The sequence below is a fragment of the Pholis gunnellus genome, assembly GCF_910591455.1.
Source record: "Pholis gunnellus genome assembly, chromosome: 7".
In the NCBI taxonomy this organism is placed as follows: Eukaryota; Metazoa; Chordata; class Actinopteri; order Perciformes; family Pholidae; genus Pholis; species Pholis gunnellus.
Window position 1 is genome coordinate 6,854,083 of NC_136533.1, and position 27,307 is coordinate 6,881,389.

Below are 27,307 nucleotides of genomic sequence, written 5' to 3' on the forward strand. Positions count from 1 at the left end.
GGACACATTTTTTTTCTCTCTCTCTCTCCTCTCCCTCCAGTCGAATCTCTTTTCATTCAATGGGTCCGTGTGCAGTGCTGCTGTGCTCTGTGTTCGGGGTTCTCCTTGGCCAAGGTAAGTTACCTTTTTGGAGGAAAAGATCACTGCCACGTGACGACTTTGTAATTAAGGTCATCCAAACCGAGCCAAAGAGTGTATGCAGATGCGGGTGGGTATTGTGTTGTACGGTAACTTTTTCACGCGCACGTGTGATGGTATTTACAGTAAGAATGGAAGTGGTAATAGACAAAAGAGCGAGACGCGGGGAGGTGATGAATTTGGCACAGGGCTAGTTGGGGCATGTGATGAAAGCATGGCTCACAAAGCTGGGCGCTTCAAAGTGTTGCAGGGGTGTATTGAAATGAAGAAGGGCTCACATTTCTGCTTTATTTAATTACATAAAATGTAACAAAACATCATCATTATTTCTGTGGAAAGTTTTTATTTGTTGTTTCCATTGTTTTCCCTCCTAACCTACAATGTAGTTAATGCCATTGAGTGTTGCATAAAGTCATCTCTTATTCTTTGCATTGTGTAGGACAAAAATCCAGATACACACTAATATGATTTGAAAATGTCATATCAAAAGTAACTCTTTCATTCATTGCATATTATTAATGCTACCGATTATTTACAAGGTGATAAAAGATGATGTCGCATGACACGAAGAGTGTTAACTTAAAAATGCAGTTTCACAGAACTTGAAAGCACGAGTTCTCTCTGCCCTGGTTTCTGCACTTTCTGCCCTGCAAGTCAAAGGCCAAGTGCCCTGGTATGCTGCGATGCTATGTCAGAACGAACCAAGTGTCTCACCAGGACAGGGTGGTCTGGACAGAGGAGTGTGATTTATACTTATCCAAAAGCTCATGGTTCCCTGGTCACACATGGGGCAACTTTCACAGTCAGCAGGGGCAACTTTCACAGTCAGCAGGGCCACTTTTCTCAAGAGCTGCCTTCTTTATAGGGGGTTGTGTCACGGGTCAATTTGGAGTGAATCCATTCCGCTATCATCATCGACCAGTTACATTACCAAAACTCCTAAACTAATGTAACACTGACACAGAAAGATAGGTAGATAGAGTGTAAGAGCCTTTTTTATACGACTCAGATTGCCAGAAACCTGTGACTAAAAGCCTTCGATTACAGCCTGCGAAAGAGATGCTCTCTGCTGTTGTGATGTCTGGCTCAAGCCAACTGCTCTGCCGGGGCGGAGCCTCAGTGGGCTCATTAAGCCTTGTTTACATGAGGCGTCTAGACGCACTCAAGCCATGTGCCGCTCTGCCAGAATGGCCCTCACAACCAGCATCGCCATCCAAGATGGAAATCAGCCCTCTCCAGGCAGACAATGCATCACAGAGACAGGGAACCGCGTCTAGGCCGGAGTGCCTGGTTTGCCTCTTTTGATAACACAGCACCACACAGTTTTTAAGGCACTTCTGGTCTTTCAATTTAGGTTTGAGAGCAGCAGACAGTGGTGGCGTTGGAATGACTCTGTGATGCCTTGTGGGTTATACTTAGTTATCAGCGGAGGGCTACTGTGGGGAGAAAAACTCTAGGACAGAGCAGTGAGACCAACTGTCAATTAAACTATACATACTTCAACAAAGGAGTATTTGGTCGTTAACACCTTATGGGACACGAATGGCACTCAGTACCCATTTATATCCATATTATTATACTTTTGTAAGATACATGTTTTATTTCAGTGTCATTGCGACATACTGGTGTTACTTTGCCAACAGACAGAGGTCTTTAGCATTCAGAGACAGATAGAGAGAGAGAGAGAGAGAGACTTTGAGAGGGCCCACTTGGTAGGCCCATGAGAAAAGCTTTTAAAATGCCATCTTATTTCATCCAGCTGCTACAAGGGTTATTGGCCAGAGGATTCTGGGATGTGCCAGACTTCCAGAAGTCAATAGTGAGTCAGCTAAAGTGGCTGCCTAGTAATAAATCCTCTGTCCATATTCACTCCTTTCTGCCAGCTTAATCATCCTTCGTGTAGCAGCAATGGTCCCAACGTTTTATGTCTGTGCTTTGTTTTCCTGTAGCCTACGCTGGAGAAATGACTTGCTTTCTTCTTCAGAACCCCCCCCCCCCCCCCCCCCACACTTGTTGCTTTGAATTAACTCTTAGTCATTGTTATATCTTGCCCCTACTTTGTTCTAGTCTGCAGAACTGGGTTTATAGGAGCCTGCAAACTATTGAGAGAAATTGAGGGTTTTATTGCAACACTTACATTGTGTCGTTACAAAGTTGATCAATGCAGAACACGTTTTTTGATGATGACTATTCCTGCTTGTGCTTCGTCTTTGATTTACTGCTTGTAATAAAATTCCTCCTGCCCCTCTGGGAGAAAGCAGCAAATCTATAAAACTGAGGGCCGCAATTCCAGACGCTTGTCCTCCCAACGTAATCTAACTTATTATCTGAATTTGTTGACTCTTGCCAGACTGTTAACGTCAGACGCTGTGTCTTAAACAGATGGATTTGCTCAGTGCATTTCACAATCACTATTTCCAATAATTCAGAGCATTCAGTCACTAACCAGCAGAACCTCGTATTCTATTGTAATGGGTCGACAAATCAATTTCACGGTGAGTTTGCTGTCTCTTTTCTTTTGTTTTTCATCTCGGGGCACTTATTGTTAATAACAATTTGGCACACTTATCCTGGTTTGAGCCGAAGGGCAAAAAAAATAGTCCAAGAAGCGATCTGCCAAAGCTATTTCACGTTTGGCATATCACACAAACCACAGAATGAATGTACTTGATGTCATTGGGACGTTTGGTTGTTTACAGAGTTGAGGCATTCCACACTCTCTAATCCACATGAATAAACAGCCAGTTCACCACAGAGTTGGTTTTGCTCCAGCAAAAATAAAAAAAAGCCTTTCTTGAGTCTGCAACAACATATCCATCATTCATTGTCTTTGGCAAAAAAAAGACCTGCAGGCAATTTAAATTGGCAAACAGATTTTGAATTTTGTTTTTCCATCTTTTGGAGAACGTGAGGCAACTTGCCATGTAGAACAATGGTAATATCCTTTTTTGATCATTATAACTTCAGTTATTCAGCACGTTTTATTTTTGCCAAAAGAAAATGTGTTTGTCAAAGGAATAATGCTTAAAGGGGCAATGTGTAAGATATGGCCAGAATTTTGGTTAAAAGTGTGGGCGGTCCGGGATCAGACCCCCACTGCTGAGGTTTGCACTGGCTGCATTTGAACTACCTGCTAACTGAAGGTCCGTCCGTCTTCCGGAGCTGCGTCTATTCTCCTCGCGTTGAATCAGCCTCCTGGAAGCGGGGAGAACAAAACAAAAACACAAGTCGTTTTCTCGTTTCTGCCACTTTGTATTGAATCAATCTGTGGTGACAAATTGTTGTGACTCAGGAATCACAAGTTAACACCATAAGCACCATAAGCAGACACTTTGTATGTGTTCTGTTTGTGATGCCGACTTTGATTTACTTTGTGGTCATTAGGTTGCTCAAGTTAGAGCAACTATCTCACAATAATGCCACAGTAAGTTGATTGAGTGAATTTATTCTGTGGCACCACCCAACCTTTAGACGGTGTCTAACCCACTGTAACCTCTTTGTCTTCTTTTGATAATCTTAATTGATTGAATATTTTAAACAAAAAAATTCTGGCCATATCTTACGCATTACACCTTTAGTGTCATAAAACGATGCTTATCACTACGCCATTTGATATATTTTGCTTCGTCATGAGCATCGTGACGGGCACGAAACAAGTCTTAAAGCGTGTGTTTTAACCATCTTGTGAGTTTGCAGGCAGGTGTGATAAGTGCAGAAGCAGCAGCGCTCCATCTGGAGTCGTATCTCCTGCTGGGATTATGTCGGCCGGTGTCCCCTCACTGCGAACAAACCAGACAATGCCAGATATGAAAACGACCCTCTTGACAGTGAATGGGATGTGAACAAATTGACCACCTGTTCACACAAACACACCTTGTGCTGTTTTGAACATTTTGTAGGAGCCGGGCAGATCTCCATAGAGGACTGCTGTAAAGATGGCCAGAAGCGTGGCAATGACAACGAAGACTGTGCGTCCCTCCCTCTCATCTCTGAGTCAATCCCGTGCAGGTGAGCAGGTGCTCTCTGCTACTTTGCAAATGTATACACCATGAGTTAGACTTGCCTGAGGCTCATTCTGAATTACAAGTCATTAACTGCTGCACCCTGTGTCACAAACTTACATTTTCTATTCGCGCCACGGAAGCTCCCGCAGTATTGGCCCAGGGGGATTTGGTCGGTACCATGTATGGGATGTCTGTAGGCCCTTAAAAAGAGATCGCTTTACCTTACTCCCGTAAATCTCCAGGCACATTATTCACTTCACGTGAGCGCAGGAAACACTAATAGTGATGGGATAATAACAGGTCTGCTGGTAACCCTAGAGGGTGTGCTGCCACAGGTTCAGGGTCCCATAAGCCACGGAGATCTGCTGCTGATGGCAAACACATTTACCGTAGCCACCCCGAGTGATCCCAAATTTGTCTAAATTATAGGGGAAAAGAGGAAAAGGGCAGAGGTTTTTGTGGGGGAGGAGGGTAGAAAAGGGGTAAAGGGGGGTCAGAATAGGGCCTGTTTCAATACCCAGGAAATACCTTGGTGAAACAATAACAGGAAATCTGAACGATTACTTCAGACACCAAAGGAAAAAAAAGAAAGTACGACAGAAAAGGAGAAGAGAAAAGAAAAGCAGGAGGGCGACTGTGCCCTTAAAAGGTTCTGCAGAAGAGGTGTGCGCCTTGAAGTGAATTTGAGACCTACAGTAGTTTATGTGGAAAGTGGTTTTCTGGTAAGAGTTGATAAAGATTCTGGTCGGATATGAGAGCGGAGAGGTGAGGGGGTGGCGTTTTATGCTTTCTGTCTCGTAAACTCCAGACCAGACAGAAACACCCACTCGTAACTGATTGGACTGCACAAACAGCAAATGTTAGACAACACAATGAAATCTGATCAAACAGAAACATTAAGTAACTGATATTTTGATAGTAGTGGTGTCATGTGAGAGGCTGTGCTTGTTCCAGATATTACTCTTGACATCCAAGCACCCATCGTAGTAATACACAGCATTTCATTGATCCCTGGAGAGATATATATGTTGTGATCCTCAGAGCTCAGAGGTCAAGGTTGGGCTGGAGTACTTCCAGTAACAACGTGTTTCTCACTTTCTGTTTTAAATTTGTCGTCACTGATTCTTTTAGGGAAATAGATGTCTGATTCTGGTCGTACTGGCAACTGTTACTCACCCAATTAGTGGGGAACTTTTCTCCATTCTCACAGGACACAGCATGTAAAGGGGGGTGGTTTGTTTGAGTGGTATTATAATCAGATTCATTCTGTCAAAGACCACAATCCCACCCTGAGTACGGACATGCGGAGGTGGACAACTGTTCCTTTTGGGACTGAAATGTTGGTTTAACTCCAAGGTTCAACCCCAGTTTAAGTCCAGTGATGTCAGCGTTGTGTACTCCTTGGAATCCACGCAGGACTTCCTCAACCCACTCATCCACATATTTTTTAGTTTGACAACTCTGAGATCGCCATCAGGCTTGCCTCAGGCTGATTTTAATGAGCTACGCTTTAAGGCAGAGTTGCATTGCACCGAGGAGATAATAAATGCACCACCTGTGTTTTGTGTTTTTTCCTTGCTGACAGGATAGTGCAGGAGCATTGCTGTGTAACAGTGCTTGAGGATAACATGTGCACCACCGGCATCACCGTGGCCAAAGACCAAGGAGTCTGCGATTCTTTATTCACCAACACCTGCGAGACCAAGACTACAAAGGTGTGCTTGTGCTTGCATGTGCACACACATATGTTTATGTGTGCCTTTCTTGTTGAATAGAGACAAAAAAAAAAGGGAACGAAATCACAGTGTGTCCCAAAAAAAAGTCTGCCTACACTCAATCAATGTACAGTACATCCCTCTGCCGGACAGACAGTTTGGAGGCAAATGATTGATGAGAGCGGTGATGTGCATTTGTGTGTGTTTTTGTGTGTGTGTGTGTGTGTGTGCTGTGAGCAGGATGAGGCATGTCACTCCGGGGAGGAATGGAGCTTGTTGCTGTCAGATAGATTATAAATTAAACTCCGACTTTAGAATCTTCTGCAGGCTCACGTCCCGGCACTTTTCAGCCTTTTTATGTTTTTACTCTTTCAACTCAGCCCTCAGTGCGCTCCGACATTTTCACGATGTACTTCACGTCAACACACCATGGAACGATAAATGTTTGGCAAAATGTACCGAGGAGGGAACGCAAGTTGGCGCTTTTTCTTAAAAAAAGGGTGAGACAATTGTCAGTGGGACAGCTTGTCTTTATTTGATCGACTGTTAAGTGCAGGTGGCGTCTCATACTCAAATGTGCACAGTTAAGCTGAATAAGACAAGAGATATTAGTAGGAGAGGGTTTCACCCACTCTAACAGGATAAAATAATAAAAATAATCTGCCTACCAGCATCTTAAAAGCTAAGTTTTATTAACTCTGATTTTGGCCACCTAAGGGCTTAAACAAACTGGCATGTTTCCAATCGCGCTATCACCACCTCGACACCATCTATAGCCTACTCTTATTGCCCAAAGTGAAACACGAACACACCCATCCCCCACACTCTGCACCTTTCATCCCCCTCCCAGACTGACATTGCCAGGCTGCCATAATGATTGATTGAGCGTGCTTGAGCCAGAGGGGATGATGTCATCTCATCACTGTCTTTCTGTCCGTCTTTACTGCTTTTTATCTGTCTGTGTGAAGCCAGTCCCTTGGCGTGCCTTCTCAATCAGCCTCCTTTTTTTTGTCTGTCAGGTTGATTGAGAGCTTGGCTGTTTGTCTGAATCCCATCCTCCTCAGTCGTCAGTGTAACACCCTGTTTTGTCGACATCATCCCAAAGTCTCCCTTTTCTTGCCTGCATTTCATTTCCCCTGGTGCATTAGAGAGCTGAGTAGGGTGATAATTCTCTACTGTATGACTCAAGTCTTTATTATGCACCAAAGCTTATACTATTCTTCTCTGTGTTCTGCAGATGTGCTGCGACTGTTGTCTTCTGGGGAAGGCGACCCAGGCGAAGGATCTACCCTGTGACCACAACCTGTCGGTGGGCTACCAGTGTGGCCTGGTGTCCCGGGCCTGCTGCGTGGATGGAGCCCCAGACAACCAGACCACTCCCATACAAAAAACTGAATGTGGGTGATAAAAATCCAGCATGAAGTAGACCAAATATTATTGCAAATGTTGTTTGCATCAAAGCAGGCAACTTACATTAGGGTAGAAAAACAGAAAGCCCCATGGGAAAACCTGTGCCCAAAAGGATGAGCATAAGAATGAAGAAAATTGAAGGTGCTGCTGGTGTTGTCAAACATTAGCCCACACTGCCCTCTGTTGGATATGGAGGTAAACAGCAATTAGAGATTTAGTGTGATGCTCATGAGCACTCCAGCAGCAACTTATCAGTTGTGAGAGTTTTGGGGTTTTGAATTGATTGACAGACAGCAGTTTAATTATTAATGAAAATAATCATAAGTTGCAGTCCTGTAAAAAAAAAAAGTAGCAACATTTGTTTATGGTTTAGTGCTCTTTCTTAAGATAGCGGCATACGCTGTTAAGATGTGAGGCATATAAACACGTTTGGTTTTCTCTCATGCAGTACCGAACAACGATGAAAACACGGAGAAACATGGAGAAAATTCGATATTAAGTGATCAGTGCAAAGGTATGGTTTAATACGTCGATAAACAAGCTTTTCTACACCTCGCAAATGCCGTGATCACTTATCAACATGTTTGTGTTTCTTTTATAGGGAAATGTGCTCATGAATGTGTGGCCAATGACACTTGTACCTGCTTCAAAGGCTACAAACTCAAGCCAGATGGAAAGAGCTGTGAGGGTAGGCGGCGCTCCTCCTCCCCGTGACAAAGAAATCAGAGCACAGAGAACAATTCTTTTTTTTTTAAAACACAAAAACTGTAATAATGTGTGTCACTATTGGAAATATCAGCACAGTAAAACAAACCTCTGCTTTCAAAAACGTTTAGATATCAACGAGTGTTTGTTGGGAGCCAGCAACTGTCGCGGAGGAGAGCGTTGCATCAACACAGAGGGCTCTTTCCGTTGCCAGAGAGAGGTCAGCTGCGGTACTGGCTATGAACTCACTGACGACAACAACTGCAAAGGTCAGGGCACTCAGTTTGCCTCTTGTTACTGTGTGTCTTGAGTCATGTTCTTTTGTCAGTGTGTTCAATGGCAATTTTGCTGTGATTTCTTCATCCAGACATTGATGAGTGTGAGACTGGCATCCACAACTGTGGCCCAGAGTTTGAGTGCCAAAACACCCAGGGGTCGTTCCGTTGTCTCCCTACGGTGAACTGCGGTCCCGGCTTTATCCAGGATGCCCTCGGCAACTGCATTGGTATGCACCATACACCTACAACAGCCCTCAACAACAACTGCAAGAGAACATATTACATGTATATTTTAGGTGGCTACCTTGTGACTAAATAGGCAGAATAACAGACTGTAGGTAAGCTAGACGGATGCACACTAGACACGCTGGCAAAGACAGAGTGCAGATGGACTCTACATAAATCCTGCAGGACTAATCAGGGAACTGGGGAGCAGGTGAGGAAGTGCTCGCAGGTCTTCAGGTGAGGGGAATGGTGGGAAAGGGGTTAGTGCAGGGCGGGAGGGAGAGTTAGTATGACAGGTAAACACAGAACATTTAAAGAACTGCATATTCAGCTGTATTATATAAGACGGACCGGGGCAATGTTTTCATGATTTAAAAATGTCCTCTGTGTCTGTGTTGTCAGACATCAATGAATGTGTTAGCCAGATGGGCCCCTGCCACCGCGGGCATATCTGCATCAACACAGTTGGCTCCTACATCTGCCAGAGGAACTCCGTTAACTGTGGTCGAGGATACCACGTCAATGAAGAAGGCACACGCTGTGTTGGTACGGCTGAAAAACTCAACCAATCCTAGGTAACAAAGCATCTCACTAACCTGTCCGAGGTGCATATATCATGGTGTTCCCTGTTGTTTGCTTCCCCCTCCGCAGATATCGACGAGTGTAACGGCCCTGAAACGGCCTGTGCAGGTCATGGTTGCATCAACATGATAGGCTCCTACCGCTGCGAGTGTGAGGCTGGCTACACCTTCAACAGCATCGGTCGTACTTGTGAGGGTAAGCAGCATGGTCCATCTCGCTTGGTGCTCCAACACAAGTAGCTGAATCCAAGTGTATCCTCTGCATAAATAAATAAAACATACATCTAGAACTGAACGTCTTATCAGTGCTGGTCAAAATGTGTATAAGAGAATTTTGATTATGATGATTATAGCTTCTTACTGTGGCATATTTGGACTTTTGTGTTTTAGATGTTAATGAATGCAGGCACTACCCTGGCCGCCTGTGTGCTCATAAGTGTGAAAACGTTCTGGGATCCTACAAGTGTAGCTGCACCACCGGCTTCAAGATATCCGCTGACGGCAGGAATTGTGACGGTAAGACAAATACCCAGAGAACTACAACTTTTTTTTTGCGTCTCCTGTTCACATGCAAGTCAGGTACGTACCTATGCAAGTAACTGTTTATGTATTAGGCTACATATTGAAATGGACAGGTGAGGATCCGCCTCTCTGCAGGTGCACGGTTTAAATTGCCTTTGAGGTGTCTGTGTTCGTAAAATATTAGGATAGAGTTCACAATGCTCTGTAATAATCTTTTCTCTGCATAGACTTGAATGAGTGCGAGAGCAACCCATGCAGTCAGGAGTGTGCCAACGTGTACGGGTCCTACCAGTGTTACTGTCGACGTGGCTACCAGCTCAGTGATATAGATGGCATGACTTGTGAAGGTAAAATGGAACCATTTTAACAGATACTTGAGTATACATGAATATTTCGAGAGAAAAAAAATACTTTTCCTCTTTGCTATGGTACTTTTAAGCTAGATTCAACATTGTGTTAACATGAAGAGTCGGCTTGTGTGTGAGAATAATAAAGCAAACTGTATTATGTATATATATTATAATATAATTCAAATATATATATTTTTAATTTACTGTTTGGTTTGACTTGTGTTTATCTGTCTCTGTCACACTTTTAGATATAGATGAGTGCGCCCTGCCCACCGGAGGTCATATTTGCTCCTATCGCTGTCTCAACACCCCTGGCAGCTTCCACTGTTCCTGTCCCGCCACTGGCTACACCGTGGCACCCAATGGGCGCAGCTGCCAGGGTGAGCTATCCCACACGTGCAGGCATATGTCAATTTTGGTATTTATTTTTGTGAATGTTTTGAAATAAAATGTTTCTTTTTTTGTCTTTTTGCTCCCAGATATTGATGAATGCGTTACAGGAACACACACATGCACAGTGAATCAGAGCTGCTTCAATGTGCAGGGAGGATTCAGATGCTTGTCCTTCGACTGTCCAAACAACTATCGGCGTGTTGGAGAGACGTGAGTATTTGGATTCAGTACACATTGTTGCTGAACATGACACACTTGTCAACAGACACAACCTTAAATATGTACTGGAAATATGATAATTAAAAGACACAAAACCACAGACAAATAAACATTCAGAGAGCAAGGTCCATGTTCCTAACAGTCAAGTTTGATTGGTCATCCCACCAAGAGCTCTGAGTGCAACATTAAACAATGTCAAGCCATTAAACCAAACCCCTACTCATATTTTATTCAAGGCTCTGCATGTCCAGTGTGCTCAATGCTGGAATGACTTCGGAAAACACACGGCTGTAGCATGTTCTCTTGTTTTAGAATGATGAAATGCACAAGGATACTCCCTCATTGGCTCTGTTACAGTAGAGACTGTGTATGACCTCTGCAGGCACCAGTAAATAACTCCTTGCATGACCCCAAAGAGGGCACCATGACTGGCCTGTGAAGTATTATGCTGCAGAGACCGATGTTCCTTCCACTGCATGCCATGCACGACAAATATCATTTACACCTGGTCTCTCTCTCTCTCCTTCTCTTTGTGCCTTGTTTGTTCTGTCTTGCCCCCCCCTCCCCCTCCCCCTGCCCTGCCCCCATCTTCTCTATTTGCAGTCGATGTGAACGCTTGCTTTGCAATGAGTCTGTCGAGTGCCTGGCCATGCCCCTGAGAATAACCTACTACCACCTCACCTTCCCCACCAACATCCCCGTCTTCACCAACATCTTCCGCATGGGCCCCACCCACACCGTGGCCGGCGATGACATCCAGATTGTTATCACTGCCGGCAACGAGGGCGGTTTCTTCCAGACGGAGCAGGTGCCCAACGGTGGCGTGATGTCGGTGGCAAAGCTCATCAACACGCCACAGGACTTTGAGCTGTCTCTGGAGCTACGGCTGCGTCGCTACAGCACACTCAGCACATACCTGGCTAAAGTGATGGTGTTTGTTACCCAGGAGGAGCCCAGAGTACCTTATAATCCCTTCCTAGAATAAACACAGGAGTTGCGTAGGGTTGTACAAGTTACCGCACTCTTAAAAAGGATGTGTCATTTTAAATGCGTTGTCTCGAAGAGAAAACTGAAAAAAGTTCATCCACAACACAAAATGCATGCAAGATGACCATACAGGATGTTGATAGCAAAGCATGCTGATGCAGTGCAACCTTATGTGGCATACTGCATGGATGCATTCTGATAAATATACAAATATATACTATGATTTCCAATTCATGATCATTATAGGATCAATATTCATCTTTACTACGAAAGATAATTTATGTTTCTGTCATCTATTGATGGTTTCGGCCTGTCTAAACTCACGGCTGTATTGACTCATGACCTGATGAACCAGCTTTGGGGCCCCGAGCCATAAATGAGCTGAGGGCCCCTAATGACCCCATGTAGTCCTTCCTGCAGTATCTGTGCATTATCCCATCTTCTTAAAATATACAAATGTATTTACAATGTGGACTTTGACCAAAAAAAAGAGGCAATTTCACTTGAGACCAAGTAGTACATATTCTTAAAGGAATAGTTTGATATTTTCGGGACTAGATGAGGAGACTGATACCCAAGGTCTCAATCGCTAGTTTCAAGTCTTCTTCAATTAAGCATGGTGTTGATTTAGTAAATTAGGGTCCCATTTAGAGTACAATTGATGATAAAGCAGGATATGCTTGGATATGCATGGATACCTTGTGATTTAGAGGTTGCTACCGCAGCGTTTACATTTTAGAACTTTTAACCTTTCACGGTGTGTTTATAGTTCATGGAAGTTAATTGTAACATTTTGGTCAATCATCCAGCATTTTCTATTTCACTTTTTTGGTAAAGAATTATCACAAAAATGACTTTGTTCGACACTAAGCACATGTTAAAATGGCACATAATTTTTGAAGGGTGGATATGAAAAAACAATACAACACAGAGTGAGAAGAAAGAAGCACAGTTTCATAGCATATTATGTAGCATTTTGCATAATCAACTTTTTAACACTAGATTTAAGGACCATTTATTCTGCATTATGAATCTTTCTTCTTGGGGGTAAGGCATTGTGATAGCCGCTAGGTGGCGCTCTAGGTCAGGTTAAATCATAAAATGGTAACGACCCATAACTGAGTGTAATTTGATGACGGTTGCACGATAAAGTCTGAGATTTTGCAGGTTTTTATGGTTTTTGTGTTGGATGAACAGTTTTCTATTAAAATTGAAATAGAAATAACACATGTTCAAGTCAAATCCAGTTCTTGCTAATGGTGCATTGTAGGGTTTAATCAAATACAGTAAAGGGAGAAGCTGGAATGTGAGGCCACATCACAGATGGAGGCTATGTGACTTCCTCACATAGTTTCATATTACTATTATTCCAACATCTTCAGTCAAGAGGAAATCCATTGATACATGCAAATCTCTAGTCATGTATATATTCAAAGCTAATTACTACATGTATCTATACACAAGGTATTTTGTTACTAACGCTATGAAACAACATATTTTATTCATACAATTATTGGTTATTATTGTCTCCTGATGATTTGAAAGCTTTCCTACATCAGTCATGTTTGTGAACACACAAGCAAAATGCCTGTATTTGAAATCAGCCAAGAAACAAGTCAAATTTCCCATCGATAAGTCAAACCCTTCAGTTATAGGAGCATATATGTCAAATTTCACTATTTATTAAGTCCATAAAGTAATTCTTCACATCCAAATTCCTATCAAAAATGAGCCAGACTTTTCCTTTTAATGCATTGTTACTCCCACTTCCCAAACATCAGTCACCTTGCACCGCAAATATGTCTTTCTGTGGCAGTTATTTTCATGCACATCTATTGAGCTCCCATTACTTTTTAGACTTAATGTGAAATGCACAGATTTCCACTGCATACTGCGGGTGTAAACCCCAAAGCAGACAGATAATCCAAATGAAGGCTGAGTAAGTGACACGCGATGGGATGCAGTGGCAAAGGAGAGGGAAATGTGCACCAGCAGGAGCGAGTATAAATAGTTTGACATGCTGTGAGGCTGCTGCCCGAGGGCTGTGGCTTATAATAACTGTAAATTCAGATGTCCTAGGTTCCTCCTGTCCTGAGCTGTCAGGCCAGTAAGGATGCACTTGGTCCCTAGTGGGGATATCCTTAAAATAAGAACATAGTGGTGCGCAGAAGGTTTTTTCCTCCCCTTTGACATTGAGTTATGGGGCTCTGGGCTCTGGCCGGTGGTCTGAACAATTTGTGGTACAGCAACATCACCGCGCACAGAATGAATGATGCCCTGCAGTGTTTGTGTTGGGTCGTTATCAATGTGCCGACTATAAATAATAATTACCAAAAAAAATAAAAGGCCCTACGCTTGACCAGAGGACTTTCATCCAAACAGTCTGTTTTTCTTTCTGGTCTGAAAGTATTGGGGTTTTTCTCCTGGGCTGGGCCACGTGACGCATGGGGGAGATGAAGAAGACGTGCATTAGTGCGTGCACGCGTGCACACACACACACACACACACATATACAGAAGCATGTTTGCATGCACAAAAGGCACACATGCACAAGTAAACATACACACCCATATTGGTATTTTTGGTTCAGAAATATACATATATTAACACACACATGAAGCTGTAATTAGCTCCACTTGCTGCCCTTGCTTTGAAGGGGGCAGTTCACCCTGGGTCATTATCTTCTCGTAAATTTACTCTCTACCCCAACAGAGCTTTCACCTTGTCCTCCAGAGCCCTGCTCGGGTCTTTCTGCAGCTCAGGCCGTGGTATTATAAACTAGGAGAACATTTTGTGGGTTTGGCGCGGGCCAAAGCAAAACTTGGACCCACCCGCTAATTGCTAATTACAAGCCCCTACCCAGTGGTGGCTTGACTTTTTGTCAGGGGCTTCTCTTCTCACTCTCCATGGAAGGAGCCCTGCAACCCAAGCCGGGCCTGGGCTTTCAGCTGCAGCCTATAGGTCCCCCGAGGAGAGCCAGAGATCCACGGCCCATGACTCACAATGTGGCTATATGGCTGCCATGCACATTAACTGGACTTATACATGGCGACTTGACTGTTTTCATAACCCAATATAACCGTGTACTGACTTGTCTCCTTTGTTAAAACCGAGCTTAAATTTAACATCTTGGATGTCGAAGTCAAGGCTCTTATTTTGTTTCAATAGCTCTCTCGTGATCACAAGTTTCTCATTGTTTCAAAGACAAACTCTTGATTTATGAGGTTGTTAGTGCCTTAGAAGCCTCTTTTAAAGTCTTATGTAGCAGACAGGTAGTGAATAGGGATACCTCAGGTGGCGTTAGCCTTAGGAGCCAGCAGAGGCCCTCTATTCCCTCCGACCTGTCACTGATTAGTCTGTGGAATAAACAAAGCCCTAAATAATAGGATGAGAGCTGCCCTGGGGAGAGGCTGGGGAGTTGTCTAGTCATGTTGCTCACAATTTAGGAGTCTTTTAGAACACTCCCTTGCCCCATAAATCCTCCTCAAGAGATTATCTGATGTGAAGCCGGGGATGCTCAGCAAATCCAAATATTTTCCTGAGCAGGTTGTGGATCATTCTTTGTGGGTGTAGTAATTCATTTCCCACACAGCTTGAAATAGTGCATCAGAAAAGCATCAATGGCAAGCGCTAGTCTCCACAAGCTACAAAGGTTGGCTTCGACATGAGCTTTGGCCATTGTTGGTTTATTATTCTTCCAAACCACATAGAATACGATTGTTTTTGATGTTGACTGCTATATCCAGTATCCCTGCTGTCTTGTTGAGATATTGCTTGTATAGCGGCCATTGGAGTTGTCCCACTGAGTTCTTGATTACGCAGTGGGCTGCCCTTAAGGATGCCTTGTTATTGTGAGCATTGGGAAACCAAATGCAGTTGACTCTGAAGCCTTTCTACAGACATTACCTAAAAGGTCTGAGGCCATGTGTGTGTGTTTGTGTTTTCTTCTTTTTCAATGTCTGTTCCCTCCTTTAGAGTTGCAAGGCTTCAACGCTCTGACACCATTCGCTGTACAAAGTCCTGTCAGCCCAATGACGTCGCCTGTGCTCTGGACCCCATGCACTCAGTGTCCCACACCTTCATCTCCTTGCCCACCTTCAGAGAGTTCACAAGGCCAGAGGGTAGGTACAGGTACATTTTTTGATGCGTATTCTCATTATGGAATTTTTGGTGTAATCCAGATGGGCAAACATGTAGCAGAAGATGTTTGTTTGACAATATTCAAGAAAAGAATAGTTACACATTTTGGGAAATTCTTATTCCCTTTTTTTTGCCAAGAGTTAGATGGGATGATACCACTCTCATATTTGTAGGGTAATTATGAAGTTTTAGCCAGTAGCTGGTTAGTTTATCTTGCGTAAGGATTAGAAAGGGGAAACAGCTAGCCTGGCTCTGTCCAAAGGTAATATGACCTACAGTACCAGCAGCTCTAGAGCTCACTACTAAACATCTTTAGTAGTTAATACAAAACCCAAAGTGTGAATTGTGGGTATTATTGAGCTTTTTTTCACTTTTGGACAGGCTAGCTATATCTCCCTGTCTCCAGCCTTTATGGGAAGCAAGCAAAGCTAACCAGCTAAGAGCTCTAGGGTCATTATAACTGTAAGCTAAGAGTATATCCGTCATCTCATAGAATTATTGACAAGAAAGCAAATTAATGTATTTCCCAAAGTGTTGATCTGTTGTTTCAATGCTATACTTAAAATGTACTGATCATCTAACTCATCTAAAATGTATTCTGCATGTTCCCGAACAACAAAAGCCCATAATTGACGCTTCATTTTGTTACAGAATGTTCTGTTAAAATCTTTGCAAACAATGATTTCTTTTTGTGTGTCCATGTGGTCCACAGTCTTTTTTTCTCTTTAGCTCCACTTTATCCCCCTTAATCTCTGAGCTCCCATCAAATGCATTTCCCTGCAGCTGTAAGAATCCATATGACTACCTCTGACCCCCAAATTAGTTATTCCATGATGTTCTCCATGCAGTCCGGTCTTGGCTGGCCCACACCAGAGAGTAAGTGCCATGCTGGGTGGATATGAGTAACCATGATAATCACTTGCAGACAGTGACAGCTCACAAGCATCTACTGGCTGACATGCAATGCATGTTTCAGACACACTCATGCACAACGTCACGGGGAGTTAAGCGCTTGTCATTTCTCGTAAGCTAGGAGTTGGGGTGTAAAGGACTCGAGGCCCTTTAGCCCAACAACAGCATTGAAAAGCCTCAACCTTCCTGTGACCCCCTCAGTGTACAATAAACACAGACATTTCCATCTCCAATTTTATTGTCTTTCACTTGGAAAGAACAAAGAAAAAAAGAAAAGCAAGGGTTGGCACTGGCTTGGCGGTGCAATCCCAGTGTGATTACGAGGGTTTAGGCTCCAAAAGCTTTTTTTGTCTAATTGTTATCTTCCAACAGAGATTGTTTTCCTGAGAACCACAGTGCCAGCTTACGGGTCCTATCACTTAGGCAGTTACGATGTCAAGTTTGACATACTGGAGGGCAACGTGGAGAACGCCTTCGACATCATCAAGAGGGTAGAGAACGGAATGTATGTGGGTGAGTACAGGGATTTTACCTTGTTTTAAGTCTGAATGCATCAAACTAGCTCAAACATTTGACAATAGCAACTTTAACATGCAGCCTGTCCCGACAGCCTCCGTGAATGGAAATTGCATTTTCTTTTTGACAAAGGGGGCGTTTCTTCTTACCTAATATCCATTTTGAAATGCATGAAATATATGTGATTTTTTTCTTCTTTTTTACAAATCAAACTCACATGTGCACATTGAGAAGACAAAGAGCACAAAATCTCCCATTGGCAATGTCTGGACGCCTTGACATAAGTACATCTGACACAGTTCGTTATGGTCATTGCAGTGTTGTGGCATCACATAGCTGTCATCATCTTCATGGGGGCTCTTGGTGTCTGCGTCTTTTGAGAGCTGTCCTCCCAGTGGCTCTTTGAGACAGACGAGGGCTTGTTTCTGTCTCACCAAATATTTGGCATCAATTTCCACAGTCTTGTGGTTTAACAAAGTACCATTTAATTCACTTATCTACGGCTATGCTTATCCCAAGCAGATCATTACTTTCCACAATAAGTTATGGTGGTCTGAATGTGCTGGAATAGAGTTGCATAAATCTATACTTTTGTAGTCACACGCACGTTGACAAGCAGTTCATTATAGCTACCTGTTCGCCGACTGCCAGCATGCAAAAAGAGCTTCAAGTAGGAGCAGCAGATACTATTTCCAGTGGGGTGTAACAACAACATGTTTGGGGAGAAGCCATTCCCATCCTTTAGTCTGGTGGTGACCCAAGGTTGCTGCACGCCTGTGGGAGAACTGAACTTTGAGGATAAGGGTGCTGTGAGCCCAATGATGACACACAATGTTGGGCCCGTTTAAGTGTTTTGGTTTTGTGCTAAGATGCAGGCAGGGGGGTTAGTGTAAGTACAGCGTCTTCTTCTTCTCACGCTGATGGACGAAGGGATATGCACATATGTCTTTACAGAATGTAAGGGGGAGAGAGCGAGGAGGATAGAGTGAGCGACTGCCATTTATTTAGGCGGGATTGTGGGCGCATGCAACTGTTCCTCTCTTGTACAAGAGATGTGTGCTTGTCAAACGTACCCAAATTCACACGTAAAGTGTTTTTAACCAGCAATAATGCACATAAGTCACTGTTAGAGCTGTTATAATTCAATTATACTGTCTTATAATGGTATGTTTTTGTTGGAATGCGCAATGGTGTAATTTTGCATGATAAGCCTTATTTTGTAATATACCGTCTACTGTGTGTGTCTGTGTGCGTGTTTGTGTGTGTAAAGGATTTAGAGAGAAATTCCCTGTTGATGGTGGTGCTCATTTGCAAGGGCAAGTATGTATGTGTGTTTGCAAGGGAGGCAGGGAGAATTAAATTGCAGTGAGAGACTGTGATTCAACGAACGAGGAAAGAGAGAGAGAGAGAATATGTGCTGAAGTAATCCCGGGTGCTTTGCTTCATGTGGTTAAATGTATTGTTCCATTTCCCCACGCTTAGGCCTCAGTGTCTCGCCGAGCATTAGAGCACTTAAACTGACGACCACATGAAAGGCCTGTTTGTGAGGAGCCACTTCTCTCCCAAACCCATTGGATGCTCATTGGATGCAGCTCTTGCATGTTAGCACCAGTTGCCCATCACATATCCAAATTGAGGCCCTGTGCAGTGGAACCTTTTGGTCACTGCCTGCTCGCTGTGAAGTGTGGCCTCCACGGTGCGATGAAGGCCCTCTTGGTTTTATTTTGTGGGCTGTGCTGCTGGTGCTTTGGCCCACAGACGCTGCTGTTGCGCAACCAATTGTACGAGGCGCGCTGACGTGTCACTTAAGGAAGCTTAGTTTCCAGTATCTCCAGTGTCTCCAGCAGTTGTATTACAGCTTGGTGGGATGTGAAGAGTCGCAGACATTGAGGCTCCACTAATGAACAAGTGCGCAAACTCAAACTAACTTTGGCCATTATTTTTGGCCACCTCTTGTGTTTTTGAAAGGGACAAAAGAGGCAATTAGGAATCCTCAGAATCCGGTGCTAACTTGAAAAAGTGATTCTTGAGAGGTTTGATTGGCTGACGCTCTTTTCCGTTATGCTCACTTACTCACTCTTTTAAAAACAGTCGACTGCACACACAGGCATGTAGTGTGTGCATATGTGCATACACACATACATGTATATATAGAGGCTGACATCACACCAAATATTGTAAGAATTGCACCACTCTTTCCAAGCTCCTGGTCATACATCACTGGCTTTCGCAGCACTGTCACATCTGGAAGACAACCCTGACAGCCTTACGCATCTGTGCAAACACAACAGGCCCTCGGGCGCTCGGAAAACATGATCAGAACCGATCAAACACTTACAGATTCCCATGACGACCACGGTAGCACAGCGGCGGCCGACCACACAAAATCCCTGCAGGTATGCAGAAGTGATGTATATCATCCTCACAACAAAGACATCATTTGTGAGCCATCATGCACATATTTGGAAACACAAACAGTGGAGGAATGCATTACTGTCACCCACTTTCAAATAGGGACAGCTTGTTTGAATAGGGTTGATAAAGGGGTGATTGACTTTGGCAGTCAGTAGGTGTATGGTCCTCCCTTTGAAAACACTGGCTCTTTGGTCTTTACTGGAAGCATGGGCTGAGTCTCCCACCTCTGATACAATGCTAGTGGTCCCCTTGGTTTTATTATATCTCAGTGACATACATCATTGTGGGGATCAACATTGTCTTTGACCACTCCAATTGAAGGTATCATAGGGTAGTGCTGCTTTTTTTCCTTCATGCATCAACGTCGGCTTGCTGAGCATGCATGAATTATTTTAGTTTTGCTTTAGCCGCTATTTAGCACAGAAGTTGTTTAAATGATATATTCTTATTCTTATTTAATTATGTTTGTTTTATGCAGAGAAACAATGTGACAACCCACCAATCCCATTTCTTCCTGGAAAGAAAAGCAACGTTCAAATCAGTACCTACTTATTCCTATTCCTATAAATAAGTGTATAAATCAAATGTAAAATACTGTAGACAAATGTGGAATCACACAAGTTTAGTCATCCCTTGGATGTGTCCAAATGACTCTTCTTCTTAAGTAATCATTGTCATGGAAGGATTCTACTGTACCATGATTCACTGCTGTCTAATCCTTGTAAGCAGGAAAAACTGATTTATGCCATATTTATGTTTGGAGAGCAACAACTAATATAGTACCTTCTCTTCATGAATCATAGCCATCCTCTGGAGAAGCTATAAGTCTAAGAGGTCGCAGCTAAATTCCTTTCATTTTTGAAATGCAGGTGGAAATGTGCCTTTGCGGTTTATATCCTGCGTAGACAATAAATGCCTTTCGCATTACCGTTGGCACAGGAATGGCAGCCAGAGAGGCAGCCAGGAAGATGAAAGGAAGAGGAAGTGGACAGTTTGTCTCCATGCAGGTAGCCATGGTCGTCAGCGCGGCCGTCTACAGCGGCTGGTGGAATGTGAGCCTACTGTGTGAGACATGACTACTTCAGAGCCAGTGGAGCTTGTGGCTCTGGCTTGTGGCCGTGCTGGTGAGGAGTCGAGGAAAACAGTGGAGATAAGCAGACAACTTGAGAGGCTGTCATTGGGATAAATCATGGCACGGCAGCAGCGGGCCCACTAGAGCGCGCCAAGACCATAAGGAATCCTTCCTTGTCTGCCCCGCAAGAGATTAGCACAGCTAATCAAAACAGGGTCTTCTCCACTCAACAACCCCACAGTCAAACACTCAGCGCTCCCATCGGGTGGTCCTCCACCACCAGCGTGCCGATGAAGAGATAGCGATGCAGATATGGCACGCTCAAAAATTGCTAGCAATAAAACTGTCTTAATAATTTACCAGATACACTTATCTCCCTTGGGGTAGTGATCTATTAAATTTATACTCGGCATTACTCTTTGCAGTCTGGCACTGTGATTTTAAGAAGATGCAACTTTGTTTAGGTAATTGCTCAGTTCACAACATGAATACTGTTCTCATCCATTGCAAAGCACTTAAACAGTTTATCAAGATCCTGTGTACTTTCTTCCATTTGAAATGGAGATGGAGAACGTACTATAAAATGCAAACAAAGCAGGTTTTTGTATCCTTTCCATTTACGCTACATTTTCAAGTCTATTTTCTGCTCCTTAGTTATGGGTCTTAGCTTTGAAAGGTCACTTGTAATATAGTGCAAAGGTTGTGGTAAAGATAATGGTGCATGTTATGTCATCTCAGCTGCTCTGGCCCACAACTGCTTAAAACAGAAAGTCCAAGAAAAGAACCAACCGATTCCCCACGGCTACTTCTCAATGATGTCACTAACCAGTTTGCGACACAGTCCAACAATGACCCACGGGCCATTTGAGTGATCTGTAAGTATGACTCGCTGTTAATTGACCTTAAAATATCGAGCCACATGTGCTGGCCTTTCAAAGCAGGGGTGGGCAGGGCTCCCACCCTCTCTTTGGAGTGGTCAGAGTTGTGTTTGGACAGCCTGACCTGACTGGCCGTCCTCGCGCCAGTGACCAGTGACCAGTGACCGGGCTGTAAGCAGATCAGGCACCCATGGGGCCTGTGCACTCAGTTTTCGCACAGTGTGTTATGTTGGCAATTTGAATGGATTATATTTCAGCCATGCTGATGGGTTATCAAAACTGAAATTGGTTGTTTTGCTAATGGGGTAACAAGGGAGCTAGTTAGCAATTCCTATGGCATGTGTCCTCGCTTTTATGGACTTTTTGGATAAAAAGTTTCGGGCAGTAAAAAAAGAATCTTTGAACAAGAAACCGCTGTGTTTATGTTTATGCCAACAGTGCTCCGCTGTACCTCAGCGATATGGTTAGATAAAAAACACATCACAGTTATAGCCATAATGATGCTGAAGAATGCCCTCCACTCTTTGCATACTGGAACTTTGTACACCACTTGGATACTCTCCAATGGTTTCACTGCAGTGAGCATGCATAGCGCCACAGCCAGTGTGTCATTATACAATACTGTGGTGAGGCCAATGCATATTTTTCATTTGTCTCTGGTGTTAAACCCGTTCATTTTGGATTTTGTCATACACTTCCTCGCTGAGTTGTAGAAACCAGAAAACCAAGAAATTGTACTGTTTACATGTAACCCTTCAATATTGCCGCACTCGTGGCCATGAAGGATGACAAATGCCTCCTGGCATTTGCTTCACTTTGTTTTGTGGCAGTGTCTCTGCTACTATTATGCATTTATTTAAGGCTATTTTCTACTTAGGTGGCTACTTTATGGTGTGGCGGAATGTTTTTGGAGAGCGGACAGATTGTACAGCTGTTTGTTTGATGGTGGCTGTTCAAGTCACCTTTGCACCCTGTGGCAGATACCTCAGTGAGATGGAAAGATACCACAAACCTCTCCGGCACTACAACTGGATTTCCTGCTCGGGAACTTCAGGCCTCAGATTACGTGACCTTGCAACCCAGTCACAGGGCAAGGCACAGGGTTTTAAAAACCTAGCCGTGTTTATTTATATAAATCTCAGGTGGTATGGTAGCCAATCAAAGTCAACCTGTTTTGCGGCTATTGGCTTTTTGCCTTACAGGCCGGATGAAATGTTAAAGATGCAGTTGTGGTTTCACCTCAGGTTCACTGTGAGTATGTTGAGGCCCAGCTGTTAGTTGATGCTTTCCCCTCATTTAGGATACCACTTTGCTTTTGATGGGAAGCTTACGGAAACAAAGAGTCATCATGGTCACATACACTGGCTTTAGTATCAAGCTCCTAACATAATTACCTTTTTCTCGCCCTCAAGGCTGTGCAAAAAACAAGTTAAACAAAGGCTCGAAGTTGTATAAAACAAGTGTTTCCGCAAATCACGACAGTGATACATCTCACATGTTAGCATACATTCCCTGGTTTGTTATCATGCCCAATAGCATGATTCCAAAATTTGAGGTGAGGAAAACTAAACTGCGAGTTTTCAGTTGAGTTTCGAATCACCAACAGTGAGCTTGGAGGGAATTTGGGGATTTGGAGGAGCTATTGGGCTTTATACCAGAATTTCACAGTTGAGCCCTATGCGTTTGCTAATTAGACCACAAACAAATTTAAAAAACAAACAAGCACATTCCACATATTGCACTGTTTAGATGTCCTAAAAGAAATTCAGTTTAGACGTGATATGTGTTTTCCTTATTTATTTATTTAAAAGATTGTTTAACTGCTTTCTGTAGGAATTTTTAGGATTTTCATAGCCGCAGTTGACCCTGAATATAGAGTGTTAAGCCCTCGTTAGATGGAGGCCACACTTGGTGCATTTAGAAGAAAGCCTTAATGTGGACTGAATCCCATCTGTCTTTGCGGTGGTCCATATTGGGCTCATAATATACTTACTCATCTTCATTGTGTGCTTGCTCAACCCACCACTGAAGCTTTTGAAGTACTGATTTAAGTACATGGACAAATCATGAACCTTCTGAACTGGCTTTGAGTTTGCATCGGTCAACTCAGAGTTGCCTGCCATCTTGATTGGCTTATGTCTGAAAAAAAAGGTCAGGCTCAAAATCATTTCATTCAATCTCTTGTTCCGTGTCAGTTGCTGCTGTTAGGTTAAAGCAAAGGTTAGCTCTTTCCGGTGGCGGTGAGGCTTTGGAAACAATTAAATCTCAGTCCCGCTCCCCTGTCTAGTGTCTCTACGCAACAGAGTCCCAAAAACACCAAAACAAGGGGGCAACCCTGGTCGAAGTGGGCCCCATTCCACAGTCCCCCATGTGCTTATCGTCGGAATCTGCTGGAATCTGTTGTGTGCCCACAGATCCGACTTGGAGAGGGACGAGAGAGCAAAATAAAGTGACAGAGAGAGAGAGAGAGAGAGAGAGAGAAAGAGCGAGAGAAACAGAAAGAGACAGAAGTTCAAGCTCTGCTTGCCCCTTCCAGAGTTAAAGATGGATTCCTGGAGGAATGCCTCCATGACTGTATCGCGTGACTGCGACTGCTCCCCTCCATCAAACACATGGGACTCATTTACCCTTGTGGGCCACAGTGATGGTGCCACAAACACCAGGCCCCCTCAGGAAGGGAAGAGAGGGGAGGAAGAGAAGGAGGAGAATGAGTGGGTGGGGGGAGATCTGCCATCATACAATGCCAGAGTCCCAAAGGACGCAGCGGATGGATCATCATCATCTGCCCTGCAGTGGAGAACAACGACCAAATGTTTATTACAAGTACCACGTAAAAGAGCCTCATAATTCAGACCGATTGAGGCAGTGATCTGTCGTCATTTTGATCCATGGTGAGTTAAACCAATGAGTCATCATACTAAAAACGTTACTGACTCACTTATGAATGAGAAAGGAAATGAGACAAAGACAGAGGACGGTGGAAGGTGCGATAGGAGGACAGTGTGGTGATTGTGCTGCCCGACTGCAGTCTGGCGATGGCTGTTCAAACAGCCCAGAGCTGAAATGTCACCAGCCCTCTGCGGAGAAAAGGCCCGCTGACAGCCTGTATAAACACTGGCATTTTTTTCCCTGTGTAATCGCATGTTCACTTAGAAAGAGCACCCAATGAATTCCATGGGCATTCAGTAATGCTCTGTTGCAGTATGTTTATTCTCCCATCTGTTTTACCATGATAGAGGGTGTCTCTTGTCCATGGAGAGGGTGGAAGGTGGGAGGGAGGAATGCAATTCAGATTGTCATGGACAGCCGGGACATCACTGGACTTTGCTTGGCTGGTTAACATCCCACGTCTTTTGAATGCTCATCACAAATATACCAGCTGATACCACGGCACACCTCCAGACAGGAATGTTATATCATGCTAATTTTAGGTTTATACTTGTATTGTCGGTTTCTAGTAGAACATGTTTACACAAAACACAAAAAACAAACGTTCTTTTTCTCATACTGTCTGCCTGAATATACCTGTGTTCACCCCCTGTTTGAAACGCTCCGTTTTAGTCTCTTTAAGCCCTGTTCGAAAAAAGGCTTTCCTGCTCTGATTGGCTTGTGAGAATAGTGCTATGTTATGTGCTATTTTTGCCATATGGTATAGATTGTTTAAGTCAGCATTGGAAGGGGAGCCAAATCTGAATGGCTTGTTGACTCACATGTTTTCTGATCTAGGCAGCCCACACATTACTGACTAGGTTGTCAATTTGTGGGTTGGTAGGGACTCCAGATACCCACATGTATGTTAAAAAGTGAAACAGTGAGATTTTCAAATGGGATGGATTGGTGTTAGGGTGAGTATTAATTTGAGCCATTTCCTACCAAAGTAATAGTCTCTATGAAAACTGCTGACAATTATGTATGTGGATTCTCCACAAAACATAACATTTTGTTAAGACCAGCTAGCGCAGGAAGCGCATCAAATATGCTTTGGCTCTATAAGCGCAAAGCCGTTAGGCAACCACTGTAGTCAGCTGTATTGAATCAAATTGAAGAATACAGCAATTTGACAGAGCTGTCAGACATGTATGAAACAGAAGGCTAAAGAACAATTTTGAAACTTTGCTATTGAAAAACAAATTTTTTTCAGCATGCTGAGCACCACAAACACTAGTCCATTATCCCCAATTGTCCTGGGGTGGGGTGTGGGGTGGGGTGGGTTTTTCAAAATCAAAACCTCAGCCCTTGAAACCAAAACTATCTGCTTTGCTAGACACCGCCAAGGGTAAGTGAGGAAACAGTTTTAGGGTGACCCTTTAAACCTAATAGCAATTCCGATTACTAATTGCTGCCCTTAAACAATTGCGTTTAAGGGCAAGAAATGACAACGTCAACAAATATATATTGGTGTCAGTAAAGCCAATCCTTGTAGTGTTGTCAACTATAGTCACTGATACAGTTATTCTTTTGTTTCCTTCAGGTGTTGTTCGCCAGGTGAAGTCTCTGATTGGTCCACTTGCTACAACACTGAAACTGTCCATGCGCAACCTGACAACTCAAGGCGACGCCGGCCAGAACATTATCAACGTTCACGTGTTCGTCTCAGAGTTCTGGTTCTGAGAGTTGGATGCCACATTTCTATCACATTGTATTAAGACATCCATTGTCAACACTGTACACATTGGTTTATTTATATCAATGCATAGATCAGTGTTAAGGTTTTAATGTTATGTTTGATTACTTTTCTGCGATAAAACGAGAGCGCTACACTTTGATGACAAGCTCAGTCTGTAGTGCACTCCTGCATTGCAACTGTGGCACAATGGAGCTAAATATGGAGACTTTATGTTATTGAAAATCTATTAAGAACAAAGACGTCCAGAACGTTTTTTTCTTAATTGAAAGTGCATGCATTTAGAAAGGTCATTGAAGGAGACAATGATTAAATTCAACAATATTCTTTTCATGACATTATAAGACTTTGTTTTTGTAGCATTCACTTTTCCTCCATTACTGTATGCATAGGATAAGGTATTTTTTCTATGAAATAAACACTATTTTAGTTACAGTATTTGCTTAATTGTGTTTCCCTCAAGTAACATTTAACAACCGTTGAATGTCTTACTGAATTTACTCTACAGGGTTCAGGACGATAATAAAACATCTGTATGTATATGTTTTACAAGCCATAAGAACAGAAGTACGGAGAGAAAGAAAGGGTTGTATTTCAACAAATATGACGATCACCATCAATTCCACTATAGTAGGTAACGTAAGCTAGCACTACTCGCTCACCAAGACAGTGGTCAAGTTTTCCACAGATTATTCTCACACCCCAATTCAGGTCCTCGTTGTGCCCCATTATTTCTCTTTGTCCTGGCCTGTTGATGGTCTTTTGACAGACTCAAAATTAGAAGGCTGCAGTTAACAAATGTGTATATGTACTTACTTAGTATTTTAAACCTCATCTGGCTGAATGAGATCAGTCATTAATATTGTTGTACGTGTACTAGTCTCTGCTTGGTTCCTCTCACTTATGTGACAATGTTCCAATTCTTTCATCTTGAAATAGGCACGGGAATGTAAGTACTAATGTCTGTATATACAGTATAGCTAAATTACCAAATGATTTTATAATGATGATTAACTGTTCATTACATATTGAACTGCAGAGTGGCTGTTTTGTGGGGAATTTGAACAATGGTATTCAAATTTTATTTTGCCCAAACATGTGAAACGTGTTTTCATAATTCAGTACATTTTGACTTGGTGAACCCAAACTCATGACTTGTGCAATGAATTTAAACCACAACCCAATGACAGGAAACTGGATTATGATAATTCGGACGTGTCAAT

General features: G+C 43.2%; 1 protein-coding gene across 1 annotated transcript; it reads left to right on the forward strand.

The window, feature by feature from the left end:
- On the forward strand, positions 1 to 26,471 carry fbln1 (fibulin 1). Its single transcript, XM_079163665.1, has 17 exons — positions 1 to 114; positions 4,038 to 4,146; positions 5,728 to 5,857; positions 7,095 to 7,254; positions 7,716 to 7,781; positions 7,869 to 7,955; positions 8,104 to 8,241; positions 8,340 to 8,477; positions 8,878 to 9,021; positions 9,127 to 9,252; positions 9,447 to 9,572; positions 9,806 to 9,925; positions 10,177 to 10,308; positions 10,408 to 10,531; positions 15,503 to 15,648; positions 16,952 to 17,092; positions 25,932 to 26,471. The coding sequence occupies exons 1-17, from the start codon at positions 60 to 62 to the stop codon at positions 26,069 to 26,071; spliced, it is 2,082 nt and encodes a 693-aa protein (XP_079019791.1). The 5' UTR covers positions 1 to 59; the 3' UTR covers positions 26,072 to 26,471.
- The last annotated feature ends 836 nt before the right edge of the window (positions 26,472 to 27,307 follow it).

Bases quoted from the DNA above. Each gene is read 5' to 3' on its own strand.
- fbln1 (XM_079163665.1), top strand. From the start codon at position 60: ATGGGTCCGTGTGCAGTGCTGCTGTGCTCTGTGTTCGGGGTTCTCCTT. The intron at 8,478-8,877 runs GTATGCACCATA...CTGTGTTGTCAG, and splicing joins TGCCCTCGGCAACTGCATTG to ACATCAATGAATGTGTTAGC. The intron at 15,649-16,951 runs GTAGGTACAGGT...ATCTTCCAACAG, and splicing joins AGAGTTCACAAGGCCAGAGG to AGATTGTTTTCCTGAGAACC.